The sequence below is a fragment of the Canis lupus genome, chromosome X (genome assembly GCF_048164855.1).
Source record: "Canis lupus baileyi chromosome X, mCanLup2.hap1, whole genome shotgun sequence".
Classification (NCBI taxonomy): Eukaryota; Metazoa; Chordata; class Mammalia; order Carnivora; family Canidae; genus Canis; species Canis lupus.
The window spans coordinates 20,628,973-20,644,254 of record NC_132876.1 but is presented as its reverse complement, the minus strand read 5'-3'; the positions used below and the strand labels follow the sequence as shown (position 1 = coordinate 20,644,254).

Sequence of the window (15,282 nt, the reverse complement as noted above, 5' to 3'; positions counted from 1 at the left end):
CTTTGACTAAGAAAGTTCAAAATGCTAGGGGGCCTTGGCCAGCTCATTCTGTAGACTGTGAGACTCTTCATCTTGGGGTTGTGAGTTCAAGACCCATGGTAGGCCGAGAGCTTACTCAAACAAATAATAAAAATTAAAAATAAAACTGCCAGGTATTTGGGGCACCTGGCCAACTCAGTCGGAAGAGTGGACGACTCTTGATCAGCTGTGAGTTTGAGCCCCGTGTTGGGTGTAGAGATGACTAAAATAAATAAACTTTAAAAGATATTTTCTTCCTGGATGATGAGATTTTTTCACCTTATAATATTTCAGTCTGATTTTACTTGTCCTCTGAAAGCTGACTGGTCCCTGCCAAGTGTATGTTGATAACACAGTTAATAGGGTTATAATTCAGTAAAGGGCTTCTTTAGGCTCTACAAGAATTATGATCACTGTATTCAAAATTTAGATCAAATGCAAAGAAGTAAAGTATGGCAAGGCTGCAACATCTCACTCCTACAAAAATTCTTTAATTTCTTTTCCTTCAAGTCTGTCTTGATCAGTGGGCTTTGATGAGATGAGCTATAGTCCGATGTAGTCCTACAAACACAGAGTCTACATCCTGTCTTAAAAAAAAAAACAAAACCTACCACTTCCATGCTATTATTAGCTTTCCTCATTTCAAAGCACATCATATTTCAGTACACATAGATATTAGCAAATTTAAATGAAATATTATGTGTATGTAGATGAGACTCACCTTTAAAGAATCAAAACACGCCACCACACGGCCATTTTCCACGTGGCAGACTCTTGGCGGATGGGCAAACTTGCAATCTGCATCAGCTCGAGAGCAGGTTCCTCTCTGAAATTCTCTGCAGACTTCTAAAGTCAGCCACTTGGTGTCACGAACCAGGGTGACATTGACAGCCGTCATATTGAAAGCAAAGTTAGAATCAAGTGCACCCACTCTAGGACAGTTTCACTCCTGTTAAAAGGTAAGAGTGAATTCAAGCTATATGTGAAGCGGTAAGGTTGCTTTGGTGAAATGCTTCTTTGTTAGCACTTAGGTTTTTGTTTTAGCCAAAATTTGGTCTTGTCAAACAAAAAGCCAATCACAAACCAAAAACTGTATCAAAATAACTGAAAATTAAATTAGAGACCAACTCCTAACAAGGCAACCAGGAAGGTTAAGATATTGCTTGTTTAATTTTTTCCTTTGCCGAAGTTACTTCAAATAACTGGCAGGCTTTCAAAAGAATTCTGTATTCTCCAGTTGATGTTTTCAATTATTCTTGCAAAAAGCATATGCTGCTGGTTACCCTTCAATTTATGGAATGGTCTCAGATCAAGGGAAGAAATGTCCTTCTCCCTATTTCTTGGATTTAAGGATTAAGATTGGTAAGGATGTTACAAGTGTAAAAAAAATTACTGCTAAATAGGAGGAGGGAAAATGACTATGAAAACTGGGAATCAAAGGGAAAAAAGAATGGACAAGTTGCTGAGACTGAACTATAAGCGCACCAGATTTGGGGGTTGGGTAGGGTTTATAAAGAGATAGCTCTAGAGTGGAATCCAAGCAGCAGTTTTCAGAAAAGGCACTTTTCAGAAACCTGCAAAAAAAAAATAAAATAAAATTAGCTAATCTAATACAATACTTCTGTTTTAAACTCTAGATTTGGAAAAGAAGTACCATATCCTATTTAAAAACAGGAAGCACCTAGATATTGACAGTGTAATGCAGTACCGTTGGCCACTGTCAATAAAAAAAGCATTTCTCAGCGTAGAGTAAAAGGAGGCAGCCACATAGATTTACTGTTGAAATACAAGCCCAACTGGGGCATTGGGGTGGTTCAGTTGGTTAAGTGGTGGACTCTTGGTTTTGGCTCAGGTCATGATCCTGGAATCAATCCCTGCATCCAGCCCCGTGTCCAGTCCCACGTGGGTCTCTGCACTCAGCGGGGAGTCTGCTCAAGTATTCTTTCTTCCTTATCCTCTGCCTCTCCTCTTGCTCACCTGCTTGTGCTCTCTCTCTCTCTAAAATAAATAAATCAATCTTAAAAAAAATACAAGCCCAATTAAAAAGGAGAGATGATGGTTTCATTCTTTTTGGGGGCAGAAATTCATTTAGGGGTTCACTGCACAAAAAATGCCAGAGCTGGACAGGACAGCCCCTCAGTTTCTAGAGGCTACCAAAGACCTGTCATTAAACTGGCTTTACTATGGTCTGATCGAAGGCTTTCTTATCTGCTCTCAAAATCCAGACCAGGAATCACTAAGAAAGTTTAAGTTGCTCTTAGAGGTCACTCTGTGTGTGTATTTAAAATGTAGTTGTTGATGATCACGTAAAATGGTCTTGATGTAACCTGCTGGACACCCACTGCAAGTGAGGTAGGAGAGAGGAAGTAAAATGTAAAAGGGCTTCAGATAAAGAAAAAAATCCTCTGAAAAGATACTGGTATTCCCCCCCGCCCCGTGTTTGCCCTATTAGTTCTTAGTCTCTGTAAAGGTCTACCGAAGGAGGTTTCAGCATTTACAAAAACATGGAACAGAAAGTACTGTTCAGTCATACATTAAATACTTTGCAGCTTTAGGATTTGCAGGTTAACCCAGTGTCAACCAGCAACAATTTTTAGCAACGCAGCTGAGAGAATAGATAAAAGGTTAATTTAATGCCATGATGTCATGGACACATACTGAAATAACAAGGACTTTCTAAGATAAAAATAAGTTTAGAGTATCAGTCAAATTAACCAATGGTCAACTTTATCATGAAAGTAGAATTCCAGTTCTTGAAAACATTTCTTTTTTTTTTAAAGATTTATTTATTTATTTATTTATGATAGACATAAAGAGAGAGAAAGAGGCAGAGACACAGAAGGAGGGAGAAGCAGGCTCCATGCTGGGAGCCCGACATGGGACTCGATCCCCGGACTCCAGGATCGCGCCCTGGGCCAAAGGCAGGCGCTAAACCGCTGAGCCACCCAGGGATCCCCTCTTGAAAACATTTCACTTAATTTTTTTAACGTGATTTTTAACAACTTTACAGAATCTGAATCTTCCATTTGTCTTTCCACATTCAAGATGAAACTCAATATCATCTGTTTAGATATCTCCAGGAAATTAAATATCTAGAAAACTCAGGCAAGCTTATCCATTCACACCTGGGTTTCTCTGAGTCATTTTTCATGCAAACCTTTCTAAAATGTATTATATGTAGCTTTGCTTTCTTACAAAATACTGAACATAATATGACCTCTAGTTGATAACGTGGTGTCATAAACATCCTAGAAATTATTATAGTTTCCCTCCTTTGGTGATAGATTGTTATTTGTCACTTGTACTGTCATTTCTCTTCCTGACATAATACCTGCCATAGTAGATTGTCCGGCTCCCTTCTGGAAAACATAACAGCCAATCATGAATGTAGAATAAGAGTGAATATTAGTTACTCACTGAATGATGAGCCTAGGGGGCAAAGTGCAAGGCTTTCGTGCAGAAAGTCTATGACTGCTCTTACTGGTTTGGGGGCCCTTTTGCAATATATTCCATGCAGGATCACGTTCTAGAGAGTTAAGGTTGTCTGGCGAATGATCTCTAGGAAAATATTTACAATATATATTTTTAAAAAATAGCCAGATGGGGCAATGTAAATGAAAACCACGATGTGATACCACTTTGCATGCACTGGGATGGCTATAGTAAAAACCAGAAAAGTTGGAGAAATCGGAAACATCATTGCTGATGGAAATGTAAAATAGTGCAGCTGTTGTGGCAAACAGCCTGACAGTTCCTCAAAATGTTAAACAGTTACCATATGACCCAGCACAATACCCAGGTATATACCCCTAGCAATTGAAAGCAGGGTCTCAAAGAGCTATTTATACATGCACGTTCATAGCAGCACTATTCATGATAGTCAAGAGGTAGAAACAACCCAAGTATCCACTAACAGATGAATGAATATGCAAAATATGACACACCCACAAAATGAATATTAGTCCCTCATTAAAAGAAACAAAGAAAAAGAAAAGAAACAAAGTACTGCCACATGCTACAACATGGATGGACCTTGAACACATTATGCTAAGTGGAAGAAGCCAGTCACCAAGGCCACATATTATATGGTTCCATTTATATGATATATCCACACTAGGCAAATCCAGAGTCAGAAAGCAAATCAGCAGTTGTGAGGACTTTGGGGAGAGGAGAAAATGGAGTGATGAAACTATTCTGGAATTAGAGGTGATACTTGCATAATTTTTTAATGCACTACAACCCATTCACTAAATTTTACACTTTAAATGGGTGAATTAGATAGTATGTGAATAACATATCAATAACACTCATAGTAAAAAGAGTCTAAATAAACATTACAACCTTCCCCCTAAAAAAGCCCTCATGAGTGATAGAACTGGCTACCCTAAGCTTTCTTTTTTAAATTCTCCTTAGACACAAATTCTACGTAATGTTCCTAAGTGGAATTTCAAGAGTAAGTTAGTTTCCATAGTGTAGTTGACTTAGTGTAGTATGGAAAATACCCTAAAAGAGAACATTCTGCAAGTTTGTAAGCTTATATTTAAAAATATATTCAAAGTTAATCCTACAACTAAATTATATAGGCTGTCTGAACACATGTGAAATAAAAATAACCAAAAAGGAATACATATATATGTATGCATATATATATAATCATATATAATTATATAAATGATTTGCTTAGAACATAAACAGTGAGGGGATCTGGAGAAATATTTTCCTTATAGAGGTCCATGAAGTACAGAAACAGATAATGAATAATAAATTTGAATTCTGAACTTTTGGAAAAGAAAAATGCAACCAGGAACTGGACTCTGGCCATACATTTTATGATAGATGGGGCAAAGGGGGGAAATAGTTTTCTTCTTTTTGAAATTGGCCTGCAACCTCTGGTGGGATCCTGGCCAATTCTTCAAAACAGTCTGTAGCCAGCACATGTCTTCCTTCAAACTTGGAACTGTTTCTGGAGCTGGCACAGAGGCAAGGTGCGGCAGCTAAAGGGAGCTGGTGTGCTGTGTGGAGGTAGAGTAGTTCCTTCGAGTCACTCTGCTCCTCTGGCTGTGTATAAAAGACAGGGAATGGGCCATTCCCACCCCACCCCCCACCCCCGCCCCACTGTATTTTAAAGAAGATCAACTGTGTCTCAGGGACCATACAGGTTTATCTTCACTGCCTTACACTCAGGTAACAGGAATATAATTTTGCTTTTTATGATTTACCCTCCTCTGATGTAGAGCATGAAAAGCTCCCATTTCTTAGTATGTTTGTACTTGTGTAGTATTTGCTAGTTCTCGAGTGCTTTTATTTCCTTGATCTTTGGAGCTCTAAAGAACACTCAAAAGCATAGGTGGTCGCCCAAAAAGACCAATGAAGAAATGAAGCCCAAAGAGGTTAAATGATTTATCTACAGTTACCGAGCCTTAAGTTGTAGAAGCACAACTTGAGGCAAGATTGTCTGATTCCAAATCTGGTGCTTAAATCCTGGCAGAGAAATGTAGTAGAGATCATTTCTTATCTCTTGTCTCTCTTGGGAATCTTAACCACGGAAAGCCAGTCATTTTTGTGTTGTACCTATGATTCCTTCTCAAAATTACATTCACATTGTTATACAAACATCTTCTTAATTTCTCTGAGTTGAACTGCACCCACATTTACCCAGAACCTACTATGAGCCAGGCACTGATCTAGATGTTGGACAAGATAAGGTCCCTGCTGTCATGGAATTTCCTATGCTCATTTAACTGGAGAAGAAACCTAAGGCACCAGGAAGAGAAATGATTGTGAGGGTTTATGAAGGGCTGGAAGCAGATGCTAGGTCTTCGGACTTCTGCATAGGCTAATTGCCCATGAATGAGACAGCAAGGCCTACAACTTACGAATGCTCTTAAGCAAACACTCAAACACCAGTGCAACAAAATGCAGCCCCAAAAGGAAGACCTCAAAATGACTCACACCAAGTCTTACTGCTCCCTGGATTCCCCTAGGGGGAGGGGGATACTATTGTCCCGTTTTACGGATGGGGGAAACAGAGGTAGAGGAAAATCAATTAACCTTGTACAACTTCGTGTGGCTCATAGGTGACCAAGCTGGTTCAAACCCAGGCAGTCTGAGTCCAGAGTCCCCTCTTCACCACATCACAATACTGTGTCTGTCTTATGGCACAGATCACATTTGTAAACGTTCTTCCTCCTTATCAACCCTTAACTTTTCTCCTTTACTAGACTATATATTCCTTGAAGGTAGAGATCACGTCTTACTTAGTTTTGCCAGCTCAATGTTCTAATGGGAAGTTAGAACCATGCAGCATTCCCCAGGATTCCTATTTTGAAAGGTCAAAGAGTAAGTGAGAATTTAACATTAACCCTTCTGTTTACCTTGCTGGCAAGTTTTGTTGAACACCCTCTAGGCTGGTTGAACTTTGGCTACCACTGTTGGTTTTGAACCAATTGGCCCTGTAAAGTTGAGTATTTTCTCACAATTCTAGCTTTCAAATAAGACTGTTTAATGCCTGGGATTCTTGATATATAGCACATTCAGTTTTCATCAGGAATGATCTATTCCTGCTCATTTCGTTGCAGTGAGATCTTATCCTGGGTTTAGAGTAAAAATGTGGGACACCCAAGTGATTTCTGTCTATATCTTCAAAGAGTAGGGTAATCTTTGGAATGTTTTTGCCCAATAATCAGTGTGATGAAACTGAACTGGGAGTGGGGGTGGTGATTTCACTTTGAGCCACAGGACGAGACATTCCCTACATATTCTTCCTTGAAAATACAAGTTCGTTGTGACTGTTCCTTAATGCTTATCTAGAAGAATTCTAGAGAAGACATAAATGTTCCTACTTTAAAATTATATACACACTAGATTCATTATTAAGTGCTTCCTTTGAAAAACTAGATTATAGCTTTTTAAAGGATTCATACCTTTTCTTATGGAAGTTTTCTTGATGGTAAAACAAAAGAAATAAATATTTTCTACTGATCTAATGGAAATAGTAACTTGTTCCAAAGCTGTCTACATGGCCATTTTTCCTACACTCTGTGTCTCCTCCTCTCTTTTACCTTCCTTGCACAAGTCAGCACATAACGTGGAAATGCTGCCAACACCTGGTCCCAAAGATCACACAGATTCAATTTGGCCCCTAAAGCACTATCTGAAGAGGCATTTCTTTCAATGTATTCATCAAGCTCTGTATAAACAATGAAAACAATGTTTGCTTGCCTTCCATGTTAAGCTTCCCTTATATCTGCATTGGCTTGGAATTTCTTGGGACCATTTATTTTGGCTCCACGAATATATGACACACCTGCCACACACTGCTTGAGTTGGCAAGCTGACAAGGTTGAAAAGCTTTCAAGTTTTCGATTTTGCTTCAAGTCCTATTTCCCTGACGTGTTTTGGTTAGTGGTCCACCAATACATGTTCTTTAAGGCATGGGAAAAGTGCTCAGCACTGCAGATGATTTCATAGGCATCCTATGGAAAATAGGCTTTGCTGTCCGAAAGAAAAGGCTGTACAAATAAGAATATTTTGCCTATGTATGGAACTTTTGCATTGTTGGTTTTTTTAAAGCTTCATTGCATTTTGTCCCATAATATTCCTAGAGTAATACATTTAATATACCTTCTACAAAAAAAACCCGGTAAGCCAAGTTATTCCATTTGATAAAGCAATTAAGAGACCCCCCCACCTCAGTTCATACATATGATCACAGGAAAAAAAACCCACAGGTGCCACAGTGTCTCATTTGACCATAATCATAGCAACTTATGTGACTGGTTTTGTCTGTCAAAGGAGTGCATTTTTTCTTTTCTCTTTCTTTCGTTCTCTTTCTTTCTTTCTCTCTTCTTCTTCTTCTTCTTCTTCTTCTTCTTCTTCTTCTTCTTCTTCTTCTTCTTCTTCTTTCTTCTTTTTCTTCTTTTTACAAAAGGTATGGCTCTTTTCAATAATATACAAAATTACGAGAACTTGCTAATAAATGCCATTTAAAGAGTTTAAATAAATCCAATTTAATATAAATACACCTTAAAACCTGGGTCCTAAACACAGTTGTTATTAAACAATACTGGTGAATTGCTTGCTTGTGTTGATGGGACATAAGTTTCAGTGCCATTAAAAGCTCTTCAGTAATAAACTGGACTTGAACTTGAAGTCAATGGGAATATAACATATTTGGCAATTCGAGTCCTATAATGCTCAAGCATTCAAGATGAGTAAAATACAAAATGAGTCCTAAGACTGATGGCATGTAATTATATGCAGGGTGATTTTGCTAAAAATCCATTCAACAAATCTTTATCTGGCATCTCATGTGACCCAGGCACGGACCTAGGTGTTGGCTGGGCCATGGCTTGGGAGGAGGAGGGGCAAAAAATAAACCAGAAAACTGTACCTTTTGTTCCCTTTATCCATTTAACAAATATTTATTGTCACTCCCTAAAATTCAAGCAAATGAGGCCTTTAAAAATGTTCATGTGTGACAATATCAATTGACCAAGAAACATTTATTGTACACAAACTGTATGCTCAGACTTCTGGACCAAGCTTCCGGGGGAATCAGAAGAGGTGAAAGACACAGCCTCCGCCCTGAGGAAGCCTCTATGGAGTCGGGGAGGCAAAAACAACATAATGTGAAAGAAAAGCGCCCAATGCAGATACTTCAGAGCTGACTTCAGGGACACTAACAACAAATGCACGAAGACTTCTGAGGAAAGAATGTCACTCAGGCCTGGAGTCATCATAAGAGTTTTCCAAGAGGAGCAAGTGGCGCCGGCCCTTAGAAAATGAATGAAGAAACAGAAACCGGGTGGGGCACATGGGTGGCTCAGTGGTTGAGCATCTGCCTTCAGCACAGGGCGTGATCATAGAGTCCTGGGATTGAGTCCCACATCTGGCTCCCTGCAGGGAGCCTGCTTCTCCCTCTGCCTATGTCTCTGCCTCTTTCTCTGTGTCTCTCATGAATAAATAAAATTTTCAAAAAAAAAAAAAAAAGAAAGAAACAGAAACCTAGTGAATGAGGGTAAGAAAGAACACTAGTTGGCCAGGTTTCCATCAGATGGTGAGCAGACGTGGGCTGGCCAGGAGGGAAGGCAAATCATGTATAGCTAGTTTCCGAAGGACCTGGAAGGTGACCCAAGGAATATATATTTGCTATGGAGATCTTAGGAGCCTCGCTCAAAGATATTAGAACCTGACTGGCCATAAACGTCATATGGTAACAATGATCTGCCTTGGTAAAACAGTTTTCTTTGCGGAGCTCACAACACCCAGTCAGAGCAAACTTTATGCATCCAACATAATCTGGAAGAACAAACAGTAAACAGGAGGTAGACAAAGGGCAGAGCTCTCACAGGCTGCATGAGACCCGGCCAGGGAGTGATTCAAGTCAGGCCGAGGTTAAAAGTAGGCAGAGAAACAAGATGGAAAGTGGAGCCTCTTGTTTGCATCTTGCTAACTACCTACCCATTTATCAATGACCCCAGTCATTTAGGGACATGTAACTGTATTCTCATCTTTGAATTGACTCAAATACTCGTCAGTCTTAATCTCTGTGGTGGAAATTCCTTTCTAAACGCTCACTGAAAGCTCCAAGAGGATTTTTTGCAGTTCCATTTTGTTGCAGAACAAGCTCATGCAGGGAGTTGCATTGAAATAGCAACTTTCTGGCTCTGCTGGCATCCTGTAAATTCCTGCTACAGGACTTTAACCAGCATCCGAGTGGTTTGAAAGTGCTTGTGCTCCTCCCAAAGTACACACAGTGAGTTGAGTTGAATTCATTTGAATTTTGGGGGCCAATTTACTCACTGATAAGATTTGGTTGAATATTCACTGTTCATCAATAAACACACACACACACACACACACAAATACACACACACACACACTGCAAAAACAATGATCAAAAGCTATCACTAGGGGATCCCTGGGTGGCTCAGCGGTTTGGCCCCTGCCTTTGGCCTAGGGTGTGATCCTGGAGTCCCGGGATCGAGTCCCACATCAGGCTTCCTGCATGGAGCCTGCTTCTCCTCTGTCTGTGTCTCTGCCTCTCTCTCTCTCTCTGTGTGTGCGTGTCTCTCATGAATAAATAAATAAAATATTTTTTTAAAAAAGCTATCACTAAATGTTTATTTATCCTTTAAGACTTATAAACAGCCAAGTAATTGGTCAAGCATATGAGTCACATAAGGATGACCATTTGTCAGAGAAGTAAACTTAAGTCACATCTAAGTGATTTAATGGTGTAAAGGAATGCATGGCTCTATCTAGGAGGCATCCAGTGAGGGCTGCCTTACCTGAATTCATCACTGGTACTATAGCCACGAAATTAATGTTCTCAATCTCAATACAAAATCTCTGCTCCTTATTATGAGTGCTTATAAAACTAGTGAAAGGATAGAGGACAAAGGTTTGTGGCTGAAAATGCTGGGAGAAGACCAAATGCACCCTGATTACAAGGACCCAGTAGTTTAACACATCAATACCAAAATTCCCAGTAGACTTGAAGTTTTCTGGGAAAGTGAATTTTCTAGGCACATGTACATAAGTGTTTTCCCTTTCATGTCTGAAGTTACGTTTGCTAGAGGCATTATTTCTCCCATTCATATCATATACCTGACTGAAAGATATCTCTATAAACCAAATGCCTAGAGTTGATTGGGGAGCGGGCTGCTTTCGTAAAGAGTTAGCTGTGAAGAGCTGGGAGCACAGGACAGAATCTGCCCAACTTCTTCCAATCTTCACGAGGACCTGAGAGTATCCTTCCTTGAAGGCTTCTGAAATAGGAATTCCAGGGCTGCCTGGCTGGCTCAGCCAGTGGAGTGAGACTCTTGGCTTGGTCTTGGGGTGGTAAGTTCAAGCCCCACACTGGGCGTAGAGATTACTTAAAAAGAGAATCTTTAACATAGATAAATAAACAAAGAAAGAGAAAAAGAGAGAAAGAGAGAAAGAAAAGAAAGAAAGAAAGAAAGAAAGAAAGAAAGAGAGAAAGAGAAAGAAAGAAAGAAGGAATTCTATTTTTCTCGATATTTCAGAGAGATTTTTGCGGGATTGGAAGTCAGGGGCCTTTCTTTACAGAAAAATTTAGAGGAAATGTAAACTAGGATGGCTTAACATCTTTTCATTGCATTTTGTATAAGTGCTGACTGCCTCTAACACTAAAGAATGATGTGTCACTATTTCTCAAGCTCAACCTAAACAGGTAAAAGGGATTTAGAGAGAAACTTTTTCTTTAAGATTTTATTTATTTAACAGAGAGAGAGAGAGAGAGAGCACAAGTAGGCTGAGTGGCAGTCAGAGGCAGAGGGAGAAGCAGGCTCTGAGCTGGGAGCCCAAGGACCCCAGCTGGGAGGCTTGATCCCAGGACCCTGGGATCATGACCTGGGCCTAAGGCAGACACTTAACTGACCACCCAGGCGTGCCGAGAAGCTTGGTTTGATTATACCATGAGAATGAAAAGCAACACCTTAACCCTGAAATGTAATACTCGCCTTCAATAACAATTCTGTGAAATCTATCAATTTCAATTCCTGTTTGCCTCAAAAAATGGAGAAATAACTTACGTGCCTACTCCTGTAAGGTGTGTAACTTAAATCCAGTTTTCAGGTTTTAAAAAGGAGGGTGTGGAAAAACAAATTCACATCAAGATGACAATACTCCAAAAAACTCTACATGAGCTCACGACAGTTACCAAAGCCAGTGAGGAGCAAAGTAATCTATTGATCACTTTGACCTTGAACAGAGGCCCAGAGAGGTTCATCTACTTGGCTGAAATGCCTAAAATTGTTAGTGTACACATGAAAAGCTCGTGATCCGATTTCATCATATCTTACATTTTGGCAATCTGTGATCTGAATGGGTAGGCAGAGTTCCCAGAAGTTTAACTCCACCATCCCGATACATCTAGTGTCTTCCACTGGCAACTCATAACCCTAGTGGACTTTAATTCATGGCTATGGAGGCATTTCACACTACTGAAAACCAGAAGGGTACTTTCCATAGCTTTGCATCTGTGGGGGAAAGGCAGTCCCCTGCTTCTGGGATTATAAAGATTTATATTTATATTTATTGACCCTGTGAATCTGTGTCTTTTGTTAATTTCAATGCAACTGCATTGAGAGTGAGGAAGAGGAGGTATCGGGGGAGAATATACCAGCAATGAAGGCCTAGGAAGTCTTATCTCTATTATTATTCTTTCAGAGAATACCACGTTCTTTACACACATGATTTTGTCCCAACTGCCTCTCTACCATAGGTTGCCTAAACTGTGGGCTCTGTTTTTCTATCATGCTCTATCTGATCCTCTCTAATTCTGAAAATGTCTTAGAATCAGACTCCACTTACCTGCTCATAACCATCTAACCCTCCTGGCCACAATCTGCTACTAGCCACAACATATGAGCTCACATATTTCTCCTTTAACCAACTGTTTGGGCTTTGCTTTTCTTCTTTCTACTTTTCTTCTTTCTACTCAGAGGAGAGTCCATTTCTCCTGCTCTCCTCTGGTCAGGATAAACATACATACAAAATGCTCCATAAAAATATTCTCTGTATCAATTTATAATCAATTGGGACACTGGGGAATTTTATTGAGTAAAAATTCTAACAGTGAGTTTAGGGTTCACCAAAAAAAAAAAAAAAGCAAAAACACAATGAGGAGGATAAATTTGCTTTGCTGAGCACATTTTCTGATGTATTTGAAAGCAGTATCTGGGTTATTGAACAATTGATATTCCTTGATGTTAATAATCATTAACATTTATTGAGCTCTTATTCTGTGCCAGACACTGTATTAAGTGTTTTATACTCATTATCTCATTCAACCATTCTAATGCCCTGTAAAGTAGACAATACAAAGGAGCAATGTTTTAAATTTTTTTTTAATTAATTTTTTTTTATTTTTTTATTTTATGATAGTCACACACACAGAGAGAGAGAGAGAGGCAGAGACACAGGCAGAGGGAGAAGCAGGCCCCATGCACCGGGAGCCCGACGTGGGACTCGATCCCGGGTCTCCAGGATTGCGCCCTGGGCCAAAGGCAGGCGCCAAACCGCCGCACCACCCAGGGATCCCTTAAAATTTTTTTTTAATTTTTATTTATTTATGATAGTCACAGAGAGAGAGAGAGAGAGAGAGAGAGAGAGGCAGACACAGGCAGAGGGAGAAGCAGGCTCCATGCACCGGGAGCCCGACGTGGGACTCGATCCCGGGTCTCCAGGATCGCGCCCTGGGCCAAAGGCAGGCGCCAAACCGCTGCGCCACCCAGGGATCCCCAAAGGAGCAATGTTAAAGTCTAATTTCAAAAAAAAATATTTCACAAATTTCAAGTCACCACCTGTCACCAAATAGTGGTATTGAGGTTTTCCATATTTAATATTCTCAGATGTCATAATAATAGAGTCTTGGACACTAATGAAAAAATCTCCAGTTTCTCAATTTTCTTCCCAGCTTCCTGTAATTACAAAACGAAAGCTCATTACTGCCTATCCATGGAAGCCAGAGGATCCCGAATTGCTTATAATTTTTTGAATATATCTTCTCCTGCATGTCTGGCAAATAAGTTCAAAAATGGTTGATATATTGGGTTGAAAATCACCCATTCAAGAAAATATGTGGTCCAGAAATCTAGCATCCAGCTGGCAGAAGGGAAGCATAAAAGCCTCTGAGCATACTAAATCCTTCCTTTAATAAAAGTTCTGAACAAGAAAAGTTCTCCAAATCAAATAAAAAATTTCCAATTCTGAACAAGAAAAGTTCTCCAAATCAAATAAAAAATTTCCAAGCAAGATTTAGACATTTATGAAACAACTGTTAAACTATGATACTACAACAAGCTAGCCAGTACCTTCCAAACCTCCTCTCTCTGTTGCTCATTTGTAAGCTTGCTATGTCAAAATCTGGGGCATGCCGATCATAAAAAGAAGGAAAATTAAACAGATTTCTTTACGTGAGGGCTTCGGGATAAGATGTGAGGAAGAGCCTGGAAAGAAAGCAGGGATTTGAAAATAAAACTCCAGGAAAAACTGAAGTCCAACCAGCAAGGAAGTCTGTGCATTGAGGTAAGCACCAACACACATGGAAAGTAAGAAGATACCTATAGAGTAAGAATCTTAAAAAAAAAAAATCCACTCAGCTTACATGGCCAAGCAAAAGAGGAAAAGGAGAAATGGTCCAAATACTGAGTTAAAGGGAACACTTACACTTATACTGAACAGAATGTCCATTAGAGCTTTAGAAATTCCAGGGGCTCCTGGGTGGCTCAGTCGGTTGATCATCTACCTTCGGCTTGGGTTGTGATCACGGGGTCCTGGGATGGAGTCCCACATACGGCTCCTTGCTCAGCGGGGAGTCTGCTTCTCCCTCTCCCTCTACCCCTCCCCCCAGCTCCTGCTCTCTCTCTCTCTCTCTCTTTCTCTCTTGCTGTCTCACTCTGTTCTCTCTCTCTCAAACAAATAAAATCTTTAAAACAAGCTGATAAAATTCTATACTGTAGTTACCATGTTGTGTTCATTAATACAAAATCATGTGAGTACACCTTACAGGGATGAGGTGGAAACTAATGTTAACATTATAACATCTATATCACCAAGTACTGAATGACTGAAATGATGAAATGTGACTGTCACATAATTTACTATATCGATGAAGGAGACCAAAATGCCTTGATTCTATTTAAAGTAATAGTATAATCCCACAAAAGATCATAAAGATGCTCAGCATAATAGAAACTCCTTCAATTCGCGCTGACATAAAATGGAGCTTAAGTTCCCAGGGTCCAAATATGGAAGGTATTATCTATCACGTGAAATGGCAAACACTGTTCCACCAAAAACATTCACGTCTCAAGCACCAGAACACCTTTCACATTTAGTGAGCACTGAAACAACACAACTTGGGTTATCAGGTTTGTCAAAAGTCAAATGAAACTCTTTTATGGACCAATGAAGATTTTGAGAATTCTAGAATTACAAGGAATCTTGAAAGATCAATCTAGCGCATTACCTTCAGGCAAGTATATGAAAGACTCTAAACTACTCAGGGTAAATGGCTCATATTCAATTACAGAATGCATATCAGTAGTAGTTCTCTGTAATTTCTCTTTCATAAATATAGTCTCCCTTGATAAACATTTATTAAGGATAAACGTAGGGCCACATAACTGTGTCAAGGGCATAAACATGGACAAGCCGACAGCCTCTCATGTTATGTTTTATTTTCAAAATCTCAAATTTCCAAAAGATAGCCTTAGGGGATAGATGACATAATTT

At 39.6% G+C, this 15,282-nt stretch overlaps 1 protein-coding gene across 8 annotated transcripts in view; it reads right to left on the bottom strand.

Moving 5' to 3' along the window:
• The window catches only part of MBNL3 (muscleblind like splicing regulator 3), a 113,381-nt gene that overhangs the window by 68,439 nt on the left and 29,660 nt on the right, over positions 1–15,282 (bottom strand). For 6 of the 8 annotated variants that reach the window (XM_072816428.1, XM_072816435.1, XM_072816431.1 and 3 more), the window contains exon 2: positions 740–1,592. In XM_072816428.1, the coding sequence (XP_072672529.1) occupies positions 740–916 (177 nt within the window). In that variant the 5' untranslated portion in view covers positions 917–1,592. The remainder of the gene's footprint in view (positions 1–739; positions 1,593–15,282) is intronic. The other 2 variants (XM_072816430.1, XM_072816429.1) reach the window with 1 other exon arrangement.